Source organism: Drosophila gunungcola, chromosome 3R (genome assembly GCF_025200985.1).
Source record: "Drosophila gunungcola strain Sukarami chromosome 3R, Dgunungcola_SK_2, whole genome shotgun sequence".
Classification (NCBI taxonomy): domain Eukaryota; kingdom Metazoa; phylum Arthropoda; class Insecta; order Diptera; family Drosophilidae; genus Drosophila; species Drosophila gunungcola.
Window position 1 is genome coordinate 19,114,466 of NC_069139.1, and position 25,972 is coordinate 19,140,437.

Consider the following 25,972-nt stretch of genomic DNA (forward strand, 5'->3'; position numbering starts at 1 on the left):
GCTGTGGGAGCAGCATCTGCCATCTGGCATCTGGTGCAGTTCAATGACGGGGACTAGTCCGCTCCGGAATGGGGCGCGAAATGTTTGAATGCCCCCGGGTTGACACTTTCGTTGGCACTGGCCCCCTCCATCCAATTTGCAAATAAATTTCGTGACGTAGCATGGTCAGTGCCAATATGCCCTACGCAAAAACATAAACGAATCTCCACGTAAAACATAATGTAGCGCATCATTAGAGCTCGACTGGCCGACCATCTATGCTTCCATCAGTAAAGCTATATTTTTACACATATATCGTGGGTATACTTTTGCAAACCCAATTTGCTTTGTTTACCCGCCGAAATTATACTTGACATTGAACGCGAAATGGGGGCATCAGGGCATCGATTATTAAAGCGAAATCACCTGGAAATATAATATTTTTCAAGGTAAATGTAGTAACTTATAGTTTAAAATGTAAGTCTATACAATACATATAATACTACACTAATAAGTAAGGTCCATAAATTTGCTAATAATAGCTACTTATTATTGACTATGTTTATTCTTGTTCAACTGACTATTATAAAAGTTTTGTTACTTAAGATTACAAAATTAAAATAGAGACCTAAAAAATTATTCTGAATATTACTACTAACGCTTTAATTTCTTGTTTTTAATAAAGTGTGGTTTTTCTTATTATTTAATGATAAGATTACTTTATTTCATTAAAGAAAACTTTACTCGTAGATGGCTAATGTCATATGCTATTTTTTAAAGCTTTCATGCTTACAAAATATTTAAATGAGTAATCTTTGTTTTCGTTTGCATTTTCCACAAAACAATATTTGGTTCTTATTTAACAACTAGTTTTAATACTAGCAATAACAAAGTAAGCCCGATGAAAATACACTTTTTTAGATAATGCCAGCTACGATTTAGTAATAAACAAGCCAGCCTAAAACAAACATTACAGGCACTTTAAATGCCTTTTTTGAACAAACTTTTTGGTGTGTAAGCGGGGATAATTGACACATCTGTAATTACCGTAAATGTCATAAGCAACCAGGCCACTTTTTTGGGTTGGGGGAACCGAGGAACTTGTAATTCCATTGTCGTATGCTGGTAGTAGAAACCAACAACCGCGTCCGCCAACGTCAGTGAAAATTTGCCAAAATAGAAAAAAAAAATACAAATAGTTAAAAATCAACGAGCGACGGGCGCGCGCGCCTTCGTCATATTAAATCACTTAATATGCACGGGAGGCATTCAATCACGGAGATATATAAAAAAGATACCCAAACAATCCATCCAGCTACTAGAATGAAATTGTTTCGGCAATTCCGAGCTCAGGGGTGTTGTCAACCGTTAAGAGTCGCGGAGGGTGGTGGCCCCAGCTCCACCTCTTCTGGTTTAATCTTTTAATGAGCGGCAGGCTTCGCTGAATGATTTTGACAAAAATTATAGTTGATTTTCGCCTTTCTTGGTTTGCACAGTTCGAACACCAGCTTTCGGCGATGGTATCCACAGTTCTAATCGGGCACTTCTGGCGAGCGGTCGCAAAGAGAAAACAATTCCCCGTCCAAGACCCAAGTTAATAATAATAATAATAATAAGTCAACGTGTCCGCAGTCGAGTCAATATTTGGATAGTGTGCTCGTTAGCTGGACAGGAAAATCACATAAGTCGGAAAAGCAGTAAAAGCCTTTTTACACGATGAAGCTATTAGTGTTTTGGCTAGTCCTCCTGATTTCACAACTACAGATCCAGGCCCAAACCCAGCTAAGTATGATTTCATCTGTTCACCGTTTTGCCCATGCCAATTTGAGACTCTTTGAAAGAACAATGTTAGAAAATAAGAAAGCTAAGAATATAAATACAAAACTTAAATAGAAACAAGAAAGAATTGCTAAGATGTGAAAAATATCTTAACTACACCCAAAAACTTAAAGTGTAGTTTAATAAGTGTGTCTTGAAAATAAACTACGGACAGTATTCGAGTACAAGTACTATATCAACACAAAATAATATTACCCCTATACTTTTTAATATTATTTCTATATAGCTAAGTTTTTTGTTGTTACTTTCGTGATATTAACTTAATACTCAGTTTAGTGGGAAATTTTTCATACCCAATAGTTTAAAATTCATGTAACAATAGTTTAGTATCTGACAATTTTTGTTTGTCTGGACAGATTTAAATTTGAAATAAGATTAGGCATACATATAATTAAAGTCATTCCCACCATATCCTTAGGCTACGAGCAAGCTCGCCAGGCGGTCCTTACGGCGGAAGAGGAGCTGATGACTGGTGGACACACATACCTGAACACCCAGGAGGCCAAGGTGGATGACATATTCATGGAGTACAAGCTCGGGGAGCTGGCCCAGGGTTTCCGAAATGCGGAGCAGAATGCAGCAGCTCTGCACTTTTTCAAGGCCAAGCCGCTGATTGATCGAAGTGGAGTCTTCCGGTTCCTCCAGAAAATGCCCAAAGGATCAGTCCTACACCTGCACAACAGTGCCTCCGTGAGCTCCAAGTGGGTAGTGGACGATTTGTCCTACATGTCCGGACTGCTGCGCTGCACCACGGCCACGGGCCGAAGTGTCCTGACATTCCGGCGATCGCCACAGAAGCACAAGTGCCAGTCGCAGTACGTCCGTGTTTCCGACGAGCGGCGCAACTCCTTGGATCGCCAGGTCTACGATCGGAATTTCGAACGTCTGATCAACTTGTATACCCCAGTGCCAGAGCGTAAGTGAGGGGTATCCTAGTGAAAATATCCTTGTTATTTCTTGACATACGTTTTCAGTGGAGTACCCAACCATAACCCATGTTTGGGATCGGTTTCAGGACATGTTTGACGTCCTCGGAGATGCAATAACCTTTTTGCCAGCTTTTCGTTCCTATCACTGGCAAATGCTCGAGGAGCTTTACAACGACAATATAATGTACGCTGAGATTCGGACAAGTTGCAAGACGGTTAGTAGTAACAAATAAAAAAAATCGAGACTTAACATAGGGAATTTTTAAAATTTTACCGAAACTTTGAGTATATATTATATAGCTGCTAGGCATGTTTGCAGAGATATAGAATTATAGCATTATATCACTATGGACTTATATATTTCTGCAATAACTGAAAGGGTATATCAAATTAGGCCTTTCTTAGTAAGCTTTCATTCTCGTTTACAATATTAAAATAATATATATATATATAATTTACCTTTTTAGCTATATGACTCCAGTGGACGCACTTTTCCCCGAGAGCGCACTATCCGCGAGCTGTACGACCTAAATGAGAAGTTTGTGAAGCTGCATCCCGATTTTCTGGGATTCAAAGTCATCATTGCGGTCTATCGCGGTTACGAAATGGATCAGCTTAAGGAAAACGTTGAGGAGTTTAGAAAAATTCAGTAGGTTTGGTAGTCTATATAAAGAAAAATAACGTTAATAATAGACTCTTTACAGCCAAGCTTTGCCCCATTTTGTGGTTGGATTTGATTTGGTAGGTCAGGAGGACAAGGGAAAACCACTTTATAGTTTGCTGCCTGCCCTGAAGGATTTGCCGCCAACCGCTCGCCTTTTCCTGCACGGCGGAGAGACCAGTAGGTGGTGTTCTCATGAGTTCACTCCATCAACTATATAATCCTCTCCTCGCAGATTGGTTTGGTGCCTCCACTGACATCAATCTGCTAGATGCTCTGCTGCTCAACACCACTCGAATCGGCCATGGTTATGCACTGGCCAAGCACCCGATCCTGCTGAATGCCGTCAAGACCCGCCAGATCGCCGTTGAGGTGAGTCCCATTTCGAATCAGGTGCTGCATCTGGTTTGGGACCTTCGAAATCATCCGGGAGCCCAGTACTTGGCCCTTGATGTGCCCGTGGTGATATGCAATGATGATCCCGGGTTCTGGAATGCCAAGGGACTGAGCTACGACTTCTACTACGCCATTATGAGTCTGGCACCCAACAATGCCGGTTTGAGAGTGCTCAAGAGTCTGGTGTGGAACTCGGTGCGATACTCCACGCTGACGGAGGAGGAAAAGTCTCGTGCCTTCCAAATACTGGAGCTCAGTTGGCAGCGTTTCATTGACAAGGTGTTGCAGGGCAAAGTGTTCTAAATAAATCTCAAAATAAAATTCATTTACCAAAGAAGTAAAGATTTTTTCGTGAGAGTTCTTAGCTTTACATTAATTTTAATTTCATTTTTGATGCCCAAATATAATAGAAGTATTAACTTGAATAAACGCATTAATATTAATACCTTGACAAATAATTGCTCCATCAATATTAATATCAATTCAATTAAACATTTTTGTAACAACCACTAAATTTAAAAGCTTTGGAATTATATCAAATTAAATATGTTAACCATATTAATTTCAAATATTATTATAATTTATGGATTAGTCTGAAGCATCTTTTTTTGCAGATATATATTGTTGCAGAAACCGTTCACAGCTCTCCAGGATTTGTAGATATGCGGTATTAAAACCGCCCATTCCTTGGCTCTAGAATCACATAAATGATTTAGTTTTCATACATACTCCACATTCAAGCCTTTTTTAATTTACAAAATATGGATCCAGAATGATCTCATCCTCCTTGCGTCCAATGTAGCTACCCAGCAGTTGAATCTGACACTTAGGGCTGGGACTCAGCATAGCTGACAATTGCTGAAGTTCCATTAAGTTGCTTCCATCCATGGCGAATACGTAATCAAAGTCATAAAAGTCTTGTGCAGTTATCTGAACAAAAAGTTGAAAATATTACAAGGAGTCAAGGTTTCTTTTAAATGCAACACTACCATACGTCCCAAGTGTTTAGTTTTAAGTCCATGCTGTTTAAGTAATTGCTGACCACGTGCCTGAGGCTCTACGCCCACATTCCAATCCCTGAGTCCAGCGCTGTCCACATACCAATCCTGAAGGTTCCGCTTTTGGATCAAATGCTTCAGGATGGCCTCGGCCATTGGAGAGCGACAGGTGTTGCCTTAATCGAAAGTAAACGGTTTAATTTGTAATTAAAGGATTTAATTTGTTGACACTTACCAATGCACACAAACAGAACCTTCATACTTACGATGGGAACTGCAAGTTCCGATGACTAATGCAGCTGATTCATTTAATAATATATACACCGGTTCACGTTTCGTATCAGCATTTATTAGATTAACTATATCACAAAATTTTTTCATATTATTTACTTCTGTAGGCGCTCTTTCATGAAGGCGGCACATGCCACCACGCATTGCTGATAGGCAGTTTCAAAGCCCTCCGCTCCACGCTCCTGAAAATACAAATTATAATCATATTAAATTTTTTTTTTTTTTTAATTTTTTCATATTTATACCTTTTATCTTTCATTTTATAGTACCATATATCAATTTTAAATTTTTCTTATAGTCACAGTGCTTTGAGAAATATTTTTCAGTCTCCAAATACTTCAGACTTAAGATGATTAGGAGGGAGGGTTATAGTGCGTTATAAAGTCACAAATAGAAACCTCAACTTATTTCATCTATATTGTTTGATTTATCTTTTAATATTACCATCCCATTCCTACGGCTGCGTTTTATATTTGGTACTATCTATCAACCCTACAATTTTTTTATAGTTTCAGTCTTTTGACAGATGATTTTCGAAATACTTTAAACTAAAGATGAAAAGTAATTGTCAGGTTAACCCAGCAATGTGTAACCTTACATAGTATGGATCCTCAATGATGCGGTTCTTCTTCTCCAGCCCGAAATCGCCGAGCATCAGGAGTTCAGCCTTGGAGTCCTTGGGCGCCAGTCGCCTCAGCTCGCTCATGTTGTCCTCGTCCATGCCGAAGATAAAGTCGAAGTCCGAGAAGTCCTGCTTCCGGATCTGGCGGACTATGTGGGTGCACTTGAGGCCGTGCTTCTGCAGCGTGCTGATGGCCCGCGGATCGGCCCGGTTGCCCACATGCCAGCCTCCAATGGCCGCGCTGTCCACCTCCACGTCCTTGACCTTGGCCTTTTCCAGTGTGTCCACCATGACGACCTCTGCGATGGGTGATCGGCAGATGTTGCCTGTAAGATCAAAATTTCGCATTCTTAGGGTCATTTACTATTTCAAAGTCATCTCCGTTATTACCCAAACAAATCATTAGCACTTTCTTAACCATGTTTCAAACAATTTGCAAGGGATTGAATTGACAAACAATTTTGTGTTTTGATTTTTTTCGGCTGGCGAACGAGTGTTCCGAATTTGGCAGCCCTGGTCCCGGTATTCCGAACTAGTTGGCAACGCGGCAGTCAGCTGTTGATTAACCCTCGTGCGGTCACTTGGGGTTGATTTACAAAATCTCTTTTAGGAGCGCTTGTTTCAGGAAATGCTGGCACGCAATCTCACACTGCTGGTAGATTTTTACAAAAGGTGCTTCGCCCACATTCTGCATGAATCAATAACAACAACATATTTTAATTAAAATATTTTTTTAGCAAAGAAATGTTTTTTAGAAAAAATAATTTGGTAGTCCTGGTAAACTGAAAAATTCCGTATGTTTTCTGAGACAGGGGTTAGTCAGATAAAAAATAATTTTAATATTAAAAAAATTAAATTCAATTTAAAAATAAAGGTACATCTTGTTCAATTTTTAAATGTGCAAAATAGGAAAGGCAAAAAAAACTTATAACATTTGTTGTTCTTTTTGTTCCTGATAAAGAATGATATAATGTGTAAATTAATTACCTCTTATATAATTTACATATTAAGTTTAAGTCTAAGCTCAAAGTATTTAAGGAAGTAATCATAATATAATTTCTTAATTTCATAAACTCAATGCTCACGTAGTATGGGTCTTCAATGATGCGTTCATCCGGCTTTAGACCAAAATCCCCCAGCAGGAGCAGCTTGGCAGTGCCATAATGCGGAGCCATTCTTTTTAGGGCGGCCAAATTGCTGCGATCCATAGCAAAGATATAGTCGAACTTGGTGAAGTCCTCTGGAATAAGTACCCTTGCTCTGCCATTGTACTCGATGTTGTGGCTGGCCAGCACAGTAAGGGCTCGTTCATCTGGTCTCCTGCCGCAGTGCCATCCTTCGATTCCGGCGCTATCCACATGCCACTCCCCCTGAAGCCCCGCCCTTTTCACTACGTCAATCATAACAGCCTCGGCTATTGGGGAGCGGCAAAGGTTGCCTGCATGTGCCGTTCATTTGCATATTAATTAACCAAAAATGCAAGGATTAATATAATACAAGAGGGTACACACCCACGCAGACCATCAGCACGCTACTCTTCTGTGATCTCCTTCCCATGGCTCACAGTTTGATATTATGGGATTGTCCTTTTGCTTCCCGAACTATGTGGACTGATAAATTTGGGCGGTCTCGGTAATTCAATAGTAAATGGATGTGTTTGAGTACAAAAGTGTTTAAAAACGTGTGTCGAAAAACGATATTGATATTTGTGAAAAAATGACATACGAAACAATAAACACTGTGTTATTCATACCTTTCCACTTTGCATTAAACGTTTAAGATGTCTAAATAAAAAGATGTTTCTGTAATTAATTCATCAAGATAAATTTATTGTATGTTCGATACGAATAAATACAACTAAAATAAATCTTAATTTACATATACATTTTTTGTTATTTTTTAAAATTCCTAGTTGCAATTTAGATAGTATATTAAGACAAAACCCTGTTAAAAGTGCATAATGCAAATTATTACTTATTTTTAGTTTAAAATGACTACAAGCTTATCATGATAAAAAAAATCTTGCAGTTTTCGTTAATGCATAAATCATTCTTGGGTTTTTCCTTGAAAGTGTTGTTGGCCCTCTTTAACAATTGTCAAGAAATTGTTATTGAAAGCCTGAACAAGACATGTAAACATTTCTGAGATATACACAATCTCCGGATTAGTTTACACCTGTATAGTTAGCACTGAGGATGCGAGCGCAGTTTGGTCGTTACACTTTGTCAAGTGGTGCCTAGTTTGGATCACACCTCTGGCTCTTCCGGCTGCCTGGTGCATGCACCACATCCTGTTTATCCAGCGTATGTACACTTCGAAAACTCGGACTAAAAACTGCGCTTGAAGCAACTTTAACTATTAGCATTTAATTAAAGTTCATTTGCCGGCGACGGACGAGGCCACTTCCACCCACTCTGTTGGGAGAATAGTGTTGCCCAGAGGAATGAAGAGATGTTCAACTCTGGCCTCCGTTCTGGTTTCGGTTTGGCATTGGGTGGCCCATGAATATGCAAGCTGCACCTGCTGCTCAAAGGACAGACTGGACCTAAAATGTGTAATGACTGTCAAGGAGGCGAGGTCGGTCTCGGGTTGGGTGTGAACTTAAAGCGGATGACCAGGTCTGGCCGGAAAAATAAAGTTGCTTTTTATAAATAAATTCGGTTTGAGTTTTATGCAAATTCTACACAACCATCAGGGGCAAACAAAAGCCAGACGAAATGCATGTGCACAAACTTTGCCAAGTTGCTGTTGTAGCCGTAGTTGTTGATGTTGCTGTTGCTGCTGATGTTGATGTTGCTATTCCTGGTAGTTGGGGGCGGCTTTGATGGCATCAAAGTGAGCTTGTCGTTGTGCAGACAAATGTTACGTACTCTCGTCACACTCTTACATATGCAAATTTCCCTTGCCGGCGCAGTGCTGCAGTGCGTCCTCCACAATTGACAATTGTTGAAAATGCAAATGGAAATGGAAATGCCAAGACATGTGCCCAACAGCCACACCAGCAATTCATACATATGCCGTTGATATGAATCCATGGACGGGGGTTAAGAGGTAGAGGTATAGAGGTAAAGACAAATGCAAAGGCGTTGTATCTACTATCATCTTCCGGCGACGACATCTTCTCAGATAAGATAAACGATGGCAGAGTCAACAGCAACAGAAATCATGTACTAAAAGAAATTAAATAATATTTTTTATATACGACAGAGATATGTAAAGCCAATTAAATCACAATTAAATTTGAAAATTTGTTCAATGTGGCTCCTCCAATTTTTAAGGGATTCTGAAAAAAACATTTTAAAATATTTAATTAATCTATAACCAATTATAAAGGTGTATAAAAGTGTGCGGTGAATATGGGAGCACAAAAAAAATTGTTTTTATTCCGTTTCATAAAAATATATTGTGTTATTTAGCCGGTAGATCATTTTTTTTAGATATACAAATATATTTTTGTTTTGAACCAATTCTATAACTCGAAGTTTCCTACTTAATATATTTGAAAGTATTGTGTAACTATTGTAGCACCTAATACAAACGGAAAGTGTGTTTTAATTAAAAAAGACTTTGGTACTCATCTTTAAAAAAATTGTTTAAATATAATTATAAAAATTTCTTTATAGTTTCCTTCCCTGGTTTTCTCAGTGCATTAGGGTAAGGTCAATGTAAATAAGGAAAACGGCATTCGTAACACACCGCAGGCCAAAATAAGTTCTCAAGTGCAAATGAGGTAAATGACAAGAGGTACGAAACCATCATAACCTCTGACCTGTCTCCCGGCGACCCAAAACTCCCACTCGGTTGACAGTCGAGAGTAAACATGTCCGAGATGAACATCCATTCTGCATTTGGCAAATGAAAAGCGGGAAAGCTACAACTGATGTAGTAGCTGGCAGACAGCTTGTCTATGCATCGCTATCTCTATCCATCTGGGCCTCTACCAGATGTATCTGGAATCTGGTATCCGTATCTTTCTCTCTGTCTGCCTCTTGCAGCTTCATCAAATATTTAGCGCCAGGCAGGCGTCTTTTTTCCCGGGGGCAGAGAGCTGGGGCGGAGGGACGGAGCCATACAAATAAGCGCATTCATTGTGTTCGTTCAGTGTAAATACGAAACGGATGTAGCACTGCTTGGAAAATAACAACTTTAAAAACTTAAGAGCCGACCTCGACTGTTGTGATACTGTAAACAGTTGATAAGAGAAAGTTTATTGGGCATACGGAGTACCTTAAAAAAATGTTTTAATTAACCGATTATGTATGAACTTTACAATAACTATTCACAGTATTTTTTATAAATGAAAGCTTTTTAAAAAATTAGTTTGCAAATAATAGTATTAATATTTGTGGCACCGCTCGAACCCTGATAAACTATGGACTTATAAAAAAGCAACAAAATACAAAACAAATTAATAATTATAACAGATGTATAACAATAAAATAATAACAATATAAAAAATATCTAATATCTGACTCTACCTGTTTTTTGTTATCTAACTCATAGACAATCTAAAGACATATCAATTACGCTTTTCAGCTTTATTTGGTTTCATAAATGCATCTATGTATCCCTTATGTTTTTTCTTTTGTAAGTCTATATTAAACTAGAGATATAAAAAGTAGCTTAGCTAGACTCTAACTACTTTCTAGGTTAAGCAAAGGGACACTAAAATTGTATCGATTTGCAATTTTATTAATTTTCAGTCAACAAACGTTAGTTTTAAAGTTGCCAATTTAATGGACTGCATGTCATGGAGATATATAAAACGCAAAGGAGCTGTCAAAGTACCGCGCACGAAACTAATGAATGAAACCAACTTTGAGGGAATCGATTTTAGTCTTTGTTGTTTATACGTAAATTTAATAATCCGCCCGCACCCTCCCCAAACTCAATATACCCCTCAGAATAGCAGATGCCTTATAGAGAGCAGGCGAACTACCCTTCAACAAAATGGGGGTGTGGGCAGTGCCAACGACCAACGAGCCGCAGAAGCAGCAGCAGCAACAGCAACCGGCACAGCCAAAAAGCCGGCAACAACAAACGCCCTCGCACCGGCAACATGTCGCATGTTGCTGCCGTACCAGCAACACGAGCGGCAAACATTGCATTCGCGACTGTGTGGTGTGCGTTTATCTCGCTTCTACTTGAAATGTTGCTAGCCAGAAGTCAGCAACATCAGCAGCATTTCGAAAACTTGTTTTCAACGTAGTTGGGTTTAGTTTACTTTGAGACGGCGACGCAGGTGGACGTGTCCGAGTTTGAGTGCGAGTGAAAGAGAGCGAAGAACGCGAGCGGAACGTAAGCGGACCGCGCTATAAAAACACAACAACTACCTAACAGTTCAGTGTTTGTCTTTAGTTTTATGGCGAGCGCGTCGCGTCAGGTAGTTTTTCACATTCAGATTTTTCGTGATTCGTCTCGCGGCTGTGTTTTATGGCTGACAAAACCATCGAGCGTGTAAAGGTTGTACTACCCCAGCACTAAAAGGTGGTGTACATTCTGCGCCAAAAAGTGCTAGTGTTTACCCTTTGCCGGGATAACGATTACTCATCGGCGGCGCATCATTATCATCATCATCATTAACAACAACTCCAGTTCGCGTACAAACGAAAACCCAAAACCAGTATCTGAGCCCAAGTATCTGCAAGATACGTGAGGCAGTCCAGACCACATCCACATATTGGAATTTACTTAACACGTATGCAACAACGCCGCACACCAATACCAGTCAACATCGAGCGGGACCCATTGGATTTTCGAAAAACTAAACTACAGGGTAGGTAAAATTGGTAATCGGGGTTCGATTCCCAAGAAAAACAACTCACACTTGTCCAGCTGCGTTTTTCCAGCCCTCCAAACCTAGAGAATCGTAAAGACCTGCTACCTGTTTAGGGATTGACCCTGGTTTTCCGTTTAGCCGCTAGAAGATTTCACTGCACATATATCGAAAGCTATGGCTATTTATAAATACCCTGCGTTTTGGGGCCCAGGCTCAAATCCGGTTTTCATGCCACCATATCCCAGCCCAAGTCTGGCGGGGCCAACATCAATTCAATTTCTACTGGCTGAGTGAGTTTTTAACTCTCAACAGAAGAATCTCCAGGTCGACGAGCATCTTCTCTGTGATCTCTGGAGCTGGTTTCTTCGAGCCGTTTTCTTTTACCTCGCTTTGTTTTCTTTGGTTTCGTTTCGTTTTCGTTTTTTACTATTTGCCAATCGTGCCGATCAAGATGCTGTGGCTTATTGCCGCCAAGATTTGGTTTGCCTTTTATTTTTGCTTTTTTGCCGATGAAGGTGCATGGCCTTATTTACCCAGTTTCCAAATCGCTCACCGATTTCTGCTTGTTCTGTTTCGGGGTTTGTTTTTGAGGTATTTGCTGAATCACATCACGGGGATCATTTGAATGTTTTAGCCAGACAGTCGCTGGAATCGGTTTTTTTTTTTTGTTTTTTTTGGAGTCACACCCATGGCGAGTTAGTATCCCGCTCCGGAATTGACTCACGGCCAAACAATGCGACATGCGGAGAATTGCTGTGGGGCCACTGGCATGAGTAAAAGAGAAAAAATCAAAATGCAAAACTTGTTGCTAATAAACAACAATTACAACAACAAAAACAAGTTCAGCTAACCACAAAAATGCTGGCAGCTAAACTCTACAGTCGTTGCCCAGGAGCTCCGCACACGAAAAACAAGTCCGAGTACGGAGCCGTTTGCTGATGTTGCTGCTGTCACACTGGCCACCAGCAATACCAATGGCAACAGCAACACCAAGAGCAACATCAGCAATTTGTTGTTGTTGCACAGAGAAAAAAAACACGGCCATAATGGGTTTATATATCCTGAACAACCTTTTTCTGGGCTGCAATCAAAAACAATTATCGTTTAACATCAATAACTTTTTAGCGTTTAACAAATTCGGTCACAAATTTATTTGTTTTTAAACCTTTTAATATTAAAAAGTGTTTGGGTGTCACAAAAATAATAAACCGCTCAATAAACCCCTAAATTGACGCAGACGTTTACAAAAATTACCTGGCTATTGTTGTTATTCGGTTAAATATGTCTTAAAAAGATTTACATGGCACTTATCTTAAAAAAATACTTATTTTTATGGTTTTTATGCAAATTGTACAGTATTTATAGGGTTTATTAAAATCGAATTTAAAATGTTGGGTTTTTTGATAACGTTGAACAAAGTTCTTATGACAAACACAAATTTTTTTCACTGTAAGAGCGTGTATTTTTGTCGCCATGTGAAGACCATAAAAAGCGGCCAAGTGGCCAGCCGCCGCAGCTCTCCTCTGTAGACCGTAGACCAAAGAATTGTGCTCGGGCAAGAGTTGCCATAACTGTGTCAGTGTGCAACTAGAAGAGGTCTAAGCCTATTAAGCACACTGGCTTAAGATCGGCCGATGCCACAAGATAATACCCGTGCCTCTTCGGCGATTAAGTGTAATTAATGCCGACAGGTGTCACCGAATTGGCGCAGGCTCAAAGAGATTGCATCGCCCTAATTGGCCACACCAATTAGGAGCTATGCACGCACTTTCGCCACTTCAAAGACGAGACTTCAATTAGTTGCTCTCTTTATTGACGTGATTAGCATGTGGACCGCTACGGATTTCTCGTCATGTTGCAGACTCTAGACCTCCTCTTGACTCCGGCGGACGCACCTGGTGACCTTGCGCTTGAACTCCGCGTAATTCTCGCGATACTCCTTGGCCGCGTCCACATTGGCAGCCGACTCGTCATTGGGATCGGTGAGCATGGATATCACCGAGAGGAGGATCGTCTCCACGGTATGAACGGGTAGCCAGCGCTCCTCGGCCTTCTCGTAGCCCCATTTGTCGTCACCCGGCTCATGGAGGATCGAGATGCAGACGTCGCCGGCCTTGTCGATATTTGGATGCCAGATCTCGGTGATGAACTTCATCCGCGGCGGACGCAGAGGGTATTCCTTGGGGAAGACCAGGTGCGCCTTGAAGCACCCACCCTCGTAGAGGGTGTCCGGCGGGCCGATGATCACCACCTCCCACCTAAAGATGTCCGAGTCGCTGACCAGGCCGGCGGAGAAGCCCTCGACGGGATTGCGCTGCAGCTCGGAGAGCTGGCGATTGAGCAGTAGAGATGCTTGCAGTTCGGACATGTCACTGGGCTGCGGGAATTAGGTCTTTTAGTTGGATGGATCATCAGAATTGGCCGTTTCTACTTACTGGAATTTTGTTCAATTTATTTCGAGTCACTTTCTGGTTTACTTCTACAGCAGCGAACTGCCAGCTAGCCCAGTCAGCTGGTGCGGCGACTACTCTGATTTCTAGCAGCTTTGATCAAGGCTACTTCGAGCCGATCAAAACACTCAACAAAATTAGATTATTTATGCTGAAACACATGATAATCTTTTGAAATTAATAATATTGGTAGTATTGATTTTTTTACCAAACACCTATTTTACCTAAAAAGAATCCAGACGTACAACTTCCGATACTTTTCAGGCAATCCCTTTGATTGAGATCAATTAATTAGAATCTAAAATTAATATAAATTGTTACCAGCTAAGTAACAACCTTTCATATTTTCATGTTATTAAAAAAAATGTTAAATTTGTTGTAAAGCACTTCAGGAATTTATACACAGTTCAACACAAAAGTGCCTGATGGCCCTCAAAGATAAATTCCTTAAGTCTGGTAAAGATATGTCATAAATTGTGACAAATTATGAAACAAATTTGTAATGATAACAACAAAATGCATTTCATAATTTTATGGCTATAACTTTTACTTGCACACAAGCTTTTTATAAACTTTAATAACTTGTACGCATTGAATGCAATTCAATATAAACGATAAATTCCTTAAGTATGCTGGAGAAATGTCTGCAGTCATCTCGTAACAATTGTAGCCTTTTCAATGGCGATGGTAGAGAAACTATCTCCATAGAAATCCTCTTGAAAGCGACTTGAAAGTTGCCATTATAAGCTCTTTTGCTCATGGTCTGGAATGGGCCGAGGAAAGTCCCTCTTTCCTTTCATTTCCCTACATTTCATGCAATTACTTGGCCGTCGCTAATGCTACTGGTGCTGGTGGCTCTTTTCCTTTTTGTCCGTGCTGGCTGAATGGAAATTATGATGGCCGCCACATTGTTGCCGTTGGTTTTAGCCTTTCGTAATTGCGCACAAATGTTGGCCAGCAGAGTTTCTTGTTGGCCGGCAACTTCGACCACGACATGTGGCTGCCCCAAACTCCATCGCATCCATCGACTTTTCCGCAGCTCTGCGGTTTTTCTTGTTGCCAATTGCATTCGACTTCGGCAGAGTTTTAGCTGGCATTTGGAAACCCCAACGCTAGCCGACTATCTGACTATCGCCAACTGAAATTATGTTGCCGCAAATGTGTGAATCGTTAATGTCTCGTTGCCAGCTGGGAAACATTGCGCTTGGTGTTTCGGCACTGCCGGTTTTTCAAGTTTTCCACGCTGCGCGTTTTCTCGAAAAAAATTCCAAATGCGTTCACGTCGCTTTTTTTTATGCATTATTACTTTTGTAATAATATTTACCTAGCTTCGCTGCAGCAGCAGCAGCAGCAACAACCACATCATGTGGGGAGTTCTTCTAACAGAACCAAGTCGGATTCGAAATTTGCTAAATTATCCAGCACATGCACATGCCGAGGGAGGCGGAGGGTAAAACATGTTTGGCCAGCACATAAGACCGACAGCTGCTGCTCGGCCGGTTCTCCAGCTCTTTCTATATCTCTCCGTATCCATCCGACTCTGCCCATTTAAGTGCCACATGTCGGAGATGTTACTCCGGATCCCGCAGGGAAAGCGATATGACAGCGAGAGCCGGGAAACTCACACGTGCCACAGCGCTCCTCCCAGTTAAACTCGAATTTCCATTGCCGCTGCACTTGGGGAAAAACGCCCACCACAATCCAGATCAAAAATCTCGTGGAAATTGACTGCTAAGCATTTCAACAGATCATTAAATTCACTTAAGCGTTATATAAATTAATGACAAGCTGATATTGAATAAATCTTTAATTAAATACAATTTCATTTGTTATTGATACTCAAATCATATTCTAATTTAATGTTTTTTATTGAACAATAAATTTGACCAAAAAGTTTTTGTCTGTTACCTTGTGGTTTGAATTTTGAAATTAAGCGTGTTGCCAATCTATACTTTTTGGGGGTGCTAGACCAGTTTTAAACAATATAAATAATGTAGATATTTAATGTAATAAGTTTTTTTTAAGTATGATAGTATAGTATTGTACCTACAAATTGTGTTTTAAAAATTCTATCATATGTTAGGTCTTATGTAATAATTAATATCTGTGCCTTCACAATTTTTTTCAGTGTAGGAAAAGTGTCGCGCTCGTGCCTATTGCCAGTGTTAAGTGGCGTTGCTTCGGCGGTCTATCAACTGATTTCGGCTCACTTTGTGAAATTGATTTCCAATATTCATTAAGACGCCCACACGCAAATATAGACACCGCTTCGGGGTCGTTGCCATAGCGATTGTCCATTAAAACGGGGGTGTTTAAAGTTCATCTGCTCTTAGATTTTCCCTTACTTTTTTTTTGTGGGCGTGGCGGTTGCATGCGACAATTGCACTTCCGGCAATACCAGCATACACCACTCCTCAATATTCCCTTTGCTTAGGGCTATTTTCTCCCTTTGCTCAGACAACTCTAGCTTTTTTTTTTGGGTTTGGTCTCTGTTTCAAACGGGAGCAGGTGCTATCCTGGCTGCGTGCCTCAAATTGCTGGCTCATATTGCGTCCATCAAACCAGCTGACGGCGTCGATCAATTGAAATTGCTTTTTCTCCGTTTTTCCATCACCCTTCGATGATGCACCGCCGTCGAGTTGCTGCGGTTGCTTCTTGTCGCTGATGACTTCCTGGATCTAATGACGGTGCAACCTGCTGATGAATTGTCTTACAACTCGATCATAAAATATATTAATAGCTTATAGAGCGGGAATGCAATGTTTCGTATTGGAAAAAGTAAGAGGCACTCAGAAAAAAAGTTTAAAAATATCAGATCATAATAAAAAAGTGTGACACAAATTTGTTTTATTAATGTATTTTAGTTTTTATTTGGGTAAATTTGATCTTTGGGGTATTTCTTTCCGCAGTAACCCAATATAAATTGAAATGAATTTATTTGTATGCTTCTTTTATAGTCTATTTAAGCATTAGTTTTTTTGGCGATGTCTTTTGGAAACACATCTAATTTTTCGAAGCTAAAACTAACAAAAACTAGCTACATTAAAAATAAATTAAAATGTAGGCAATACATTCAGGTTTTTGAGCAGCAAAAACTTGAACAGCAGTGCAAAAACACGACCCCTCTCCGCACTTCTCATAAATTCAACTTAAGTGAGTGACCAACTGGATTTTAGTGCTTTATTGGCGCTCTGAGTTATGCACTCCCATTTCTGTTGCCCCCCGCCCACAATTTCCAATTGCATGCAGAACTGGCCATTATATCGTTCCGCATTGAGGGAGCAAAGCAATGCTAAAGAGAGAACTCAATAAATTGTAGAAAAGTGTAAAGAATGAAAAAATAAACAAGAACGAAACTGCAAAAAAAAAAATAGAAAGGAAAACAAGCTTTCCACTTGCAGTTTTAATGTGTTTTGTGCGTTGTTCCTCGTTTTATAATTGAGTTGGCAGTTGCAGCCAAAGTTGGAGTTGCAGCCGTGCACTCTCGCCACGCGAAGCCCACCCACTCACCTCCTCTCCAAAGCAAAGAATCCCCTTTTTTCACGTTTTTTCCCGGTGGAAGTGGGAGTTGGCATCGGGATTCGGGCACGCTGCTGTGCGTTCGTGTGCACTGAATGCGAAAAAGTTCTGCACACTTTTCGACTGAAACGCGATATTATTATTCTTCATATTTTTATTATTATTTTCATTATACTCAGCCCAGTGCGGACCTACCTTTGTGCGCTGCATTGAAATGGAGGCTCAAACTCAAACGCTTGGGGATTTGGAGCACTACCGCCAGACAGAAACCACCATCCTTGCGGTGGGTTTCATAATGAGCGCTTCCGCCAAGCCATTTTCTCTCTGATACACTTGGAACAAATTCGTTTTATTATTCCTCAATTTGTTGTGGGAGTTTCTTTATTCACAATTTATTAGGATATGCCTTAGATAGAACATTTCCAAAAAATGTTATCTTACCATCATCAATTCTTATGCCTTATCTAACTCATCCTTTTCTTTTTTTCTTTCAGATTTTGCCTGATTGTATGGTAAGGTTTTAAACTGACTTTTTTAAATATTAATGTTTTGAAAATATAAATTTTTATTTCTCTACCATCACTTAAAAGGGTGTAGATGTGGAATTAGAAGTAACACAATTTCAAAGCTCGTCTATTTTTTTGTGGAGCGCACTAGCACTTAGTCCAACGGAGCCGCATTTAAAAGGGCATTTTCTTTCTATCACCACACGGCGGCCTTTAAACTAGATCGACACCCCATAATTGCTCAATTTCTTGCTTCATTAACGGGTTTTTCATTGCATTTGGCCAGTAATTTGTCGGTTCCAATGAAAGATCGCCCAGGAAGCCAAAGACTCTTAATTTGTCCGAACATAAACGTTGGCCGTTTCCTATAATTTTCCTACACCGACAAGTGAACCCAGTAAACTGTGAAGTGTGAAGCATTGTGCGTACGAGTGTGTTTCATAACTCACTCATAAGACCGGCAAACAAATGAGCAAAAGTGTGCTACTGGGGAATCTGGAATCGAGTTTGGGGTCTGGGGAGCCCCTTCTGCCAGATGACCCGTTAGACAGGGCCGATGGCGCCCCCAAAGTTCATTTACTTCACTCCGCCAGCAAGAAAATTCTATGGAAAGAAAAGGCTGGCTGAAAAAAAAAGTCGAAAAAGGCCGAGCAACGTTATTTGTAGTTTTTATTTCTTTTATTTTTTTGTACTCTCCATCTTTTTTGTCCACATTTTGCTAGACCATTTCGTTTTTAAAAGCTTTGCTGGCCGATTCTGTTGTTCCGGGGTGAAGAGCGCGGGTCAGACTAGGGCTTGAAAAAAATCCAAGCTTGGCCTGAAATAGTGCTTATTAAATTTAATGACACCACGTTTGCTTGCGAAAAGCGATTCAACGTTTTTGTTTTTTTTTTTTTTTTTTAAATCTTTTTTCCAACCTTTGCTTATATAGCTTTTTTGAGTAGTTTTTGTATCGCATTTGGTTTATTGAGGACTGTGGCTCATTGAGAGCACTGGGGCCATAACAGCACAGTCTTTAAGTTTAATTATGTGGCGGGGCTTCTTGGCCCGAACTCCATAAAGGGGTCGTAATGGACATAATAGTTATACAGTTTCAATTGAAATGGTAACAAATTTTATTGTTCCTGAACGTATATGGGAAAAACGAAAGTTATCTTTGATTAATTTATCATTTCCGGACTTGTTTACAAATTTAGTGGCCTTTCATCTTCTTGTAGTTATCAGGGGAAGTTAAAGTAAAAGTAAAGTATAAGTAACAAAGAAATACAAGAATGGTATAATTGGAAAATTCTATTAACCTGTGATTCTGTCATTAAATGGTTTACATTGATTGAATGTTGTATACAAAATGAACAAGCCTTTGATCTTTCTAAAAAGCAATTTTATAGTTTTTAATTAAAGGAATAATACTACATTTGATCAGATATACCAGACTGATATCTTAGGTTTTTGTTATATGATCTATAATTGGATTGCTGAGTCGCAAAAACAACTCCCTTTTCTTAAATCCTTTACAACATCGTTGTTGGCTAAAGGCTCCAATTATCCCTGATGGAAGACTGTTAACAACCCAGCAATCAGATTGTCCACTACCTAGGGGGGTTTTACCGACAATAAAAGCTATTTTCCAACCTGTCACAATTTTATCCGATCCTGCCGTGATCTCCGCCGACCCCTTTGGCGAACACTGTCGCCTAAGATTTCTCACAATTATGAACGACAAACCGGCATAAATTTATGAGTGGCAGTCAGTTTGGCATTTGTAGTAAACAGGCAGTGAAAGTATTTTAATTAAATTCCGCAAAGGGGGGCTTCAATGAACGCCTTAGACCTGCAGGTTTTGAGGCGGTAATTTGCAATTTCCCCGCGAAAAGACATGGGATATTATTCAACTGGTTTCTTGGTATGTGGAGCTGGGGGTACTCGCTCGTTGAACTTCAAATTGTGCGCGAAAAAAGTGAAATTTGCTTGTGGCCCTCACTCTCGACACTCTTGTGCCAAGTTAATGAACTGTGGGCAAATCTGGAAGCAGGAAGCAACTTTGTAACATTAGCACAGTTCCCTCTTAGGAAAAAAAAAACGAAAAAAAAAATAAACAAAAACTATGTTAATTTCTCTGCTGCTGTGGATCTATGCAATGAATTCATTTTCGTAGCCAAAACAAACGCCACGCGGAAGGGCGGAATTGGTTTAGTTGCGTGTCGGGGCGTTGGCCACAACTGTTGACTTTTATTCACACAATTACAGCCGGCGAATTTGCATTCGCTTCCTCCGCCATTCACCTGTTCAGTTCACCTGTCACGCTCGACTGATTCCCCAAGGGAGCCGCTTCACTTGTTAACAATTAAAAGCCAAACCCTTGACTTTGGCCAGAGATGTGCCATTCGTGGAGTTCGCCTTCGTCTTCGAAGTTCGCCCACTGACCCAAGCCCATCTAATTAGCTTTCTTTTGACAAAGCCATCGTTGTTTTTTTTTACGTTTTTGAATTAGCATGCTCGTAGCAAGCCAAGTGGTCTTGGAAATGCTCCATTCGAAGCCGACTCCTATAAATAATTCAAAACTGACCCGCGGCTTTCAATTCATTGCTTTGCGTTGCGTTTCGTTTTGTTTTTCTCCATTTGTTTTCCATGTGACGCAGCAACAGTTGTCGAGGGCCCTGTGGGAACATCGCCTCTCGAAGAAGTCATAAAACCAACAGTTGAGCGGAAATTAACACAGATACTGCGGACCAACCTCGAAAAGGCCCTCCAACTTGGTTCGGCCCAAACAACAATCGGGTCTCTATGCGATGGCATTACCTTCCGATAGAGATGTAGATGGCTGATGCTAGATAGCAACAAAACGACAGGTGAACCCAGAGGGGATTATGTCGGCGGTCTAAATAGCCCTCGGATGACGTTGCACAACCCAAAGACGGGTAATATGTGGGTATCATTGGTCTACAGTTAGTCTTTGATTCGAAGTAGGTATTTGGACTTCTTGGTGGCAGTTAAGTTGCGGATTGGGCACACGGTTCATTGTCAAGGCACTCGCATGTGCTTTCTATTCTGGAGAGTTCTTTAAGGGGGATAAAAGACCTTCTCAATAACAAATTGATACGCTTGAGGTGACTTCCTCTGTGTATCTAGGCTGCCCAACTACACTAGCTCTAATTAATATAAAAGAAATCTAAAGATCTTATCACAGTAACCTGCATTTCCTGTCAAGCACTGAAAAAAGCAAGGATTCTGAAAATATTAAGGCAAATGATTATGATTTGGAGGGAATAGTCCTTATTGTAGTACAAATACTGTGTGGAAAGAAATAATACAAATTTAGTTTAAAATATTTTATCTATACTTAATTATTATAGAAAATTATAAAACAATATCAAGCCGAGATTAAAATATTGATGATGCCTAAAACATTTTAAAATTAATGAAATATGGGTTAATGGTATTTAAAATAGATAATCAAAAATCATTTTAAAAAAATTGTTTCTTCTACCTATTTATTATGAACAATTTAATTAAATAAGAACAACTAAAGATTAAAATATTGATGATTCTGAAATCAGAAATAACAATATTGATGATTTACCAAAAGTTGGCGTTACACCCACATAATTTTGTTGTAGGATTCCAACGTATAAAATGATACAACATGTATAAATGACATTTGAACCTTTTATTAAAAGAGCTAGACCGTATTAGGAATATTCTGAAACATGATTCCTTATTTTCGAAACATTTTTTCTGCGTGTGGTCTTGCCTTCTTGGTTGCTTGGCATTGTTGGTTGTTGTGCGTTCCATTTCGCTTCTCTGGACTTGTTGAAAGCGAGTAAAATGTGCCAATTTTCTATATATATATATATATATATATATACGATATGTTTATGTGCTTGTAATGCAAGAAACAGAGAGAGGGAGCCACAGGCTCGTCCATACATGGCCACTTCATCACGCAGCGTTGGCCAAGCGTGCTGTTGTTGTTGCTCCTCCGTCCAAATGCAACTGAGCGACGCCGTCACCAGCCGGCGGCCTCATCTGCAGACCCGCCCCCTATCCTCTTGGGACCCCCCTAAAAAAGTCCCCTCGGATGCCACCGCCCCTGCCCTACGGCAGTTGGCAGCTTCTATTGTTCTGGCCGCTCGTGCTTGTGCTAGATTTATGCACTCCACTGCGGCCCCCATTCTCCGTACAGTTTCGATTTCAATTTAAAGCGGATGCTCGCTTTAATTGCAGGCCTGGCGAATTATAATTCATAAGTGCACTGCGGCACTGGAACGTTTCGGGTTGCATTGGATGCCCATGGGTGGCAGTGAACTTGCCGATCGAGTGGGTGTAATCCATACATAAATTCCGGGAATCGGATATTGGAAGGGCAATAAAGTGCTAAACTGCCTTGTGCAAAGTATACAGTGCGACATATGTGAAAATATGTAATAATTGGCCAAGATTATTCTTAAATTCTTATTGCTTGCAACTTTAAACATAGTTTCTGAAAAAAATATTAGTTGAGAAAATCACTACTTTTACTCTTAATAAATGGAGAATTCGGAAAATTAATTTAATTGTAACTTCATGAGTAGTTCTTCAGTTTTTTGTCTTGATGGCTAAGTTTGCTTTAAAAAGTTACGTTTGGTTTTTTTTTTCAGTTTTTGAGATCTAGCACTGTAAATATTACTTTGAAATTGTGAGACTGTGGCAAATGTAGAAAGAATTGGTTTAGCTATTAAGAAATAAAACTTGTTATTATTTTTTTAAAGATATTTTTAGGTAATTATAAAATTACTTATATTAAGTATACACAGTAACATTAATTTATATGTGAGTATTCCAATTATTCATATTATTCAGAGCCTATTGACAACGGAAATCAGTTTTGGTAAATTTCCTTTTCGTTCTTGACCTTTGAAAGTAGAAAGATTTTCAATGACCATTTCAAGATGGCACAATTTCAAGTGAGGCAAATGCCAATCCATCTCACTTTTTCCTTCGGGCCATTGGCCTTTCCCCGTCGTAGCACTTGACACAGACACTGTCAATGCGGCTAAAACTGCTACGGGAATGGTCATTGAAATTGCAATTGCAGTTGCCAATGCAATTGATTGTGGCAGCCAATCGAAGGGGAGATTAATGGCAATGGCGACTCACTCACTCACTCACTTTCACTGATCGAAAGCGTGAAGCCAAAGTTTAATTGAATCTGCAGCTGCAGCTCCGCTGGCGGCAACAATGATTGGGCGGCATATACTCAGTACAATGGCCGTGGCTCCTACCAACTTTCAAACTTGGCCATTTGAAAGTTATTGGCCACAAGTGCGCACACACATGGCGCCCATTGCATAGATACGTACTAAACTCTTAACTCAAAGAAACTCGAAGTAAACTGAACGTGTCAGCAAGTCGACCAGAGGTTTCGGGCCACAGAAAAAACTTTTGGCCCGGCTTTTAGAGTTGAGTTGCGACAAAATCAATAGGGAAACTTCGCAGCCATGCCAGCATTATTTCCAAATGGAAAATGGGGGGCGTGTACGACGCAGCGGCTCTGGGGGCGTGGCCCTATGCAGCAATTTGTTATATTCAGGCGTAGCCTTAAATTGGGTCACCGAAAATGTTCAATTATTGGAGTGAAATGCAGTCTTTAGGGAATGGTTGTTGGAGGTCTTCTGGGGTTGGGGGCAACCCGATTTTTGGGCTCACGCAAACTCGTTTTCCGAGTTGATGCAAGCTTGATTTTGCTGGCTCACTTCCACAATGCGGTCTCGTTTTATACATTTTATGAGCAAAGTTTATTTTACAGAATTTGTCACGCACTCGAGGGGAAACTGCACCGAATAAAAGGCTATATCTGCAGCAATTTTTTTAAGCTTTGATATTTTTTGTTGGGTTAATAAAAAGTAACTTATAGCTGGAGTCCAACTATAAAATGAAAGGAGATTCCAAATGTTGAGAAAATACAACTTTTTTAGGTATTCAAAAATTAAAAAAAATTAAAAGTCCCTTCTTAACATTGTATTAAATTAAAAAAATTGCTGTTCAAGAAATTCAATCCTTTAATACATAATTAAATTGAATTAATTCTGCAAATCCAAAAATATTTAAATCACATACAAATTTTGACATATTAAAAGCATACCAAAACTACAACTTTATAAGCTATTATAGCGAGCACATTCAAAAAAAGATTTTATTTTGACAGCCTTGCTTTTATTGACAATAACTTTTAAACTCTTTCACAAAACGAAATTATTATATAACTTAATTTATTTTGCATTCAACCAATGAAATCATTTCAATGTTCAAAGCGCATTTGGTCTTCGCTGCATGGATGATAAATTTTCTCTCTTTTTTCTTGTGTCCATATTTTATGAGTTTTACAACAAGTTTATAAGCCCAAAACCCTTAGGCACACATGAGAATGTGCGTGTGCTTGCTCTGCGACTTTCCATTTGCAGAGATTTCCACATTTCACATTTTCGGATTTGTGATTTCAATGTGTAAACGCCGTTTATACCAAATGCGCCATGAATAAAATTCGTCTCGTTTCGATTCGATGGTCGTTTGCCGGGGCGAAAGTCCAAATGGGATTTCATTTATGAAAGGGGCGGCGGGGAGCTACATTCACACATAGGTGAGAGACCCCATTCACTCTGAAATCCCAGCCGCGAGCCCATGGCAAATCAGTTGCCGTTGCGTTGGCCAAACATTGCACAAATCTATGCAGTTGTACGAACTCGGCTCAGAAGTTTGATCGATTTCGCTCCCAGTTTCTGTTACATTGGGAAAATATATGATATTTAATTCTAGTTCAGACAGGATGTAATTAGCCACGTTTTATTACCTGCAATAACTAAAACAACCAGTAAAAGTACCTTAGAATTGTCATGGAGAAGTCCAAGTTATATTATAATATTTATTTAGAATTATAAAGATTATTTGAAAAGAAAACTTTTCTTTTAAAAGTATTTGATTTATAATGAGCACAGATGCTGGTTCGAGATAGTTTACTAACGCTCAATCTTAAGCTAGTTTTAAAAGAGGAAAAGGTTTCTGAGACTCTGACGTTTTCAGTTAGAATTCAGTTTATTAAAAGACAGCCACGTACAAAATAACTATCTCTTAGGTTTTAGCATACCAACATTTTTCGAGTGTACCGCCACACCTTTCCCCGCGGCAGTAAACAGGAGATTAGTGGGCGTGGCACTCTGAGCAAACTGTAACATTTGTGGTTGGCCTCGGGACTTCGGACTGACCGGCCGTACATAAAGTGGCAAAGGGCGCGTTCGCTGGATTGCGTGGCTTGACTTAATGTTTGGAACACGCTGCTGCGGTCGTCGATTGTCAGTGGACCGGCGGTTATTTATGGGGAAACTAGTGCAGCTCATTATTAAGTTGTTCGTCCGACATCATTTGGTTGATTTATTCCGCCAAATAGAATCAATTTACTGTCGCATTTCAAATATTTGTTTTCGGTTATCGCGCGTGGCCCACATTTCAACTTGGCTGCCCTGCTGATAAGCGCATCGCGATGTTGCAACTTAAAGGCTGGAAACATTGACACAAATGCCTTGTTCAGCCACTAAACAGACACTCCCGCAGATGTTGCAGTCGTCCCGGCAATTTGCTGTCAAATTGTCGCAAATTCTTACAAGCGCCGCTCATTAAAATTACCCAAATGCCAGCACCAATTGCCGGAGCAGTGCAAACTGGAAGACGGAGCGAAAACGGCATCGCATGACAAATGGCAGCGACGAACTCCAGACAAGTGCCACCTAGGGATGCACTCAAAGAAATTTGTCTTGCAATGGGATTAGTTTGTTTTGGAAGTTGGCCTCATAAGACAAGCCCTTTCCAGGCAAAAATGCTTTGTAAATATGTTTTAAAACTTCAAAAATTAATCTTTTGAATGATAAAGTAATTTGGCTCAAAGATAGAAACTAATTTTTTCTCTTCTAAAAAATATTACAGTTCATAAAAACTTATTAAAAAATTTGAAAAAAAATAACCAAAATAAAATT

The 25,972-nt window shown here is 39.8% G+C and overlaps 6 protein-coding genes across 7 annotated transcripts in view; 2 read left to right on the forward strand and 4 right to left on the reverse strand.

The window, feature by feature from the left end:
* Positions 1–176: 176 nt before the first annotated feature.
* On the forward strand, positions 177–4,107 carry LOC128266297 (adenosine deaminase 2). 2 transcript variants are annotated; one of them, XM_053002717.1, is made up of 6 exons: positions 177–428; positions 2,237–2,734; positions 2,793–2,962; positions 3,215–3,396; positions 3,452–3,588; positions 3,644–4,107. In XM_053002717.1, the coding sequence occupies exons 2-6, from the start codon at positions 2,284–2,286 to the stop codon at positions 4,105–4,107; spliced, it is 1,404 nt and encodes a 467-aa protein (XP_052858677.1). In that variant the 5' UTR covers positions 177–428; positions 2,237–2,283. The 2 variants fall into 2 exon arrangements, with proteins under 2 accessions (XP_052858677.1, XP_052858676.1); XM_053002716.1 differs by lacking the exon at positions 177–428 and adding an exon at positions 985–1,765.
* A 149-nt stretch (positions 4,108–4,256) lies between these two features.
* Positions 4,257–5,177, reverse strand: LOC128266301 (low molecular weight phosphotyrosine protein phosphatase 1). The gene is made up of 4 exons (XM_053002723.1): positions 5,038–5,177; positions 4,794–4,978; positions 4,561–4,734; positions 4,257–4,497 (listed from the first exon to the last, which is right to left on the reverse strand). The coding sequence occupies exons 1-4, from the start codon at positions 5,060–5,062 to the stop codon at positions 4,393–4,395; spliced, it is 489 nt and encodes a 162-aa protein (XP_052858683.1). The 5' UTR covers positions 5,063–5,177; the 3' UTR covers positions 4,257–4,392.
* Positions 5,130–6,246, reverse strand: LOC128266303 (low molecular weight phosphotyrosine protein phosphatase 1). The gene is made up of 3 exons (XM_053002724.1): positions 6,106–6,246; positions 5,692–6,041; positions 5,130–5,275 (listed from the first exon to the last, which is right to left on the reverse strand). The coding sequence occupies exons 1-3, from the start codon at positions 6,134–6,136 to the stop codon at positions 5,189–5,191; spliced, it is 468 nt and encodes a 155-aa protein (XP_052858684.1). The 5' UTR covers positions 6,137–6,246; the 3' UTR covers positions 5,130–5,188.
* Positions 6,247–6,261: 15 nt separating this feature from the next.
* LOC128266300 (low molecular weight phosphotyrosine protein phosphatase 2) lies at positions 6,262–7,468 on the reverse strand. Its single transcript, XM_053002722.1, has 3 exons — positions 7,227–7,468; positions 6,801–7,153; positions 6,262–6,403 (listed from the first exon to the last, which is right to left on the reverse strand). Exons 1-3 carry the CDS (start codon positions 7,270–7,272, stop codon positions 6,308–6,310), a joined length of 495 nt encoding a protein of 164 aa, XP_052858682.1. The 5' UTR covers positions 7,273–7,468; the 3' UTR covers positions 6,262–6,307.
* Positions 7,469–10,948: 3,480 nt separating this feature from the next.
* The window catches only part of LOC128266304 (polyglutamine-repeat protein pqn-41), a 54,745-nt gene continuing 39,721 nt past the window's right edge, over positions 10,949–25,972 (forward strand). The window contains exons 1-2 of the mRNA XM_053002729.1: positions 10,949–11,491; positions 17,958–17,975. The gene's annotated coding sequence lies outside the window, so the exon portion shown is untranslated. The remainder of the gene's footprint in view (positions 11,492–17,957; positions 17,976–25,972) is intronic.
* LOC128266305 (ubiquitin-conjugating enzyme E2 G1) lies at positions 13,286–14,089 on the reverse strand. The gene is made up of 2 exons (XM_053002741.1): positions 13,930–14,089; positions 13,286–13,871 (listed from the first exon to the last, which is right to left on the reverse strand). The coding sequence occupies exon 2, from the start codon at positions 13,860–13,862 to the stop codon at positions 13,359–13,361; it is 504 nt and encodes a 167-aa protein (XP_052858701.1). The 5' UTR covers positions 13,863–13,871; positions 13,930–14,089; the 3' UTR covers positions 13,286–13,358.

Bases quoted from the DNA above. Each gene is read 5' to 3' on its own strand.
- LOC128266297 (XM_053002716.1), top strand. From the start codon at position 1,696: ATGAAGCTATTAGTGTTTTGGCTAGTCCTCCTGATTTCACAACTACAG. The intron at 1,766-2,236 runs GTATGATTTCAT...CCATATCCTTAG, and splicing joins CCAGGCCCAAACCCAGCTAA to GCTACGAGCAAGCTCGCCAG. The intron at 2,735-2,792 runs GTAAGTGAGGGG...ATACGTTTTCAG, and splicing joins GTATACCCCAGTGCCAGAGC to TGGAGTACCCAACCATAACC.
- LOC128266301 (XM_053002723.1), bottom strand. From the start codon at position 5,062: ATGAAGGTTCTGTTTGTGTGCATTG. The intron at 4,979-5,037 runs GTAAGTGTCAAC...CTTTCGATTAAG, and splicing joins GGTTCTGTTTGTGTGCATTG to GCAACACCTGTCGCTCTCCA. The intron at 4,735-4,793 runs GTAGTGTTGCAT...CTTTTTGTTCAG, and splicing joins CTAAACACTTGGGACGTATG to ATAACTGCACAAGACTTTTA.
- LOC128266303 (XM_053002724.1), bottom strand. From the start codon at position 6,136: ATGGTTAAGAAAGTGCTAATGATTTGTTTGG. The intron at 6,042-6,105 runs GTAATAACGGAG...TTGATCTTACAG, and splicing joins AGTGCTAATGATTTGTTTGG to GCAACATCTGCCGATCACCC. The intron at 5,276-5,691 runs GTAAGGTTACAC...TTGTATTTTCAG, and splicing joins TCATTGAGGATCCATACTAT to GAGCGTGGAGCGGAGGGCTT.
- LOC128266300 (XM_053002722.1), bottom strand. From the start codon at position 7,272: ATGGGAAGGAGATCACAGAAGAGTAGCGTGCTGATGGTCTGCGTGG. The intron at 7,154-7,226 runs GTGTGTACCCTC...CGGCACATGCAG, and splicing joins CGTGCTGATGGTCTGCGTGG to GCAACCTTTGCCGCTCCCCA. The intron at 6,404-6,800 runs GTGAGCATTGAG...TGATTCATGCAG, and splicing joins TCATTGAAGACCCATACTAC to AATGTGGGCGAAGCACCTTT.
- LOC128266305 (XM_053002741.1), bottom strand. From the start codon at position 13,862: ATGTCCGAACTGCAAGCATCTCTACTGCTCAATCGCCAGCTCTCCGAG.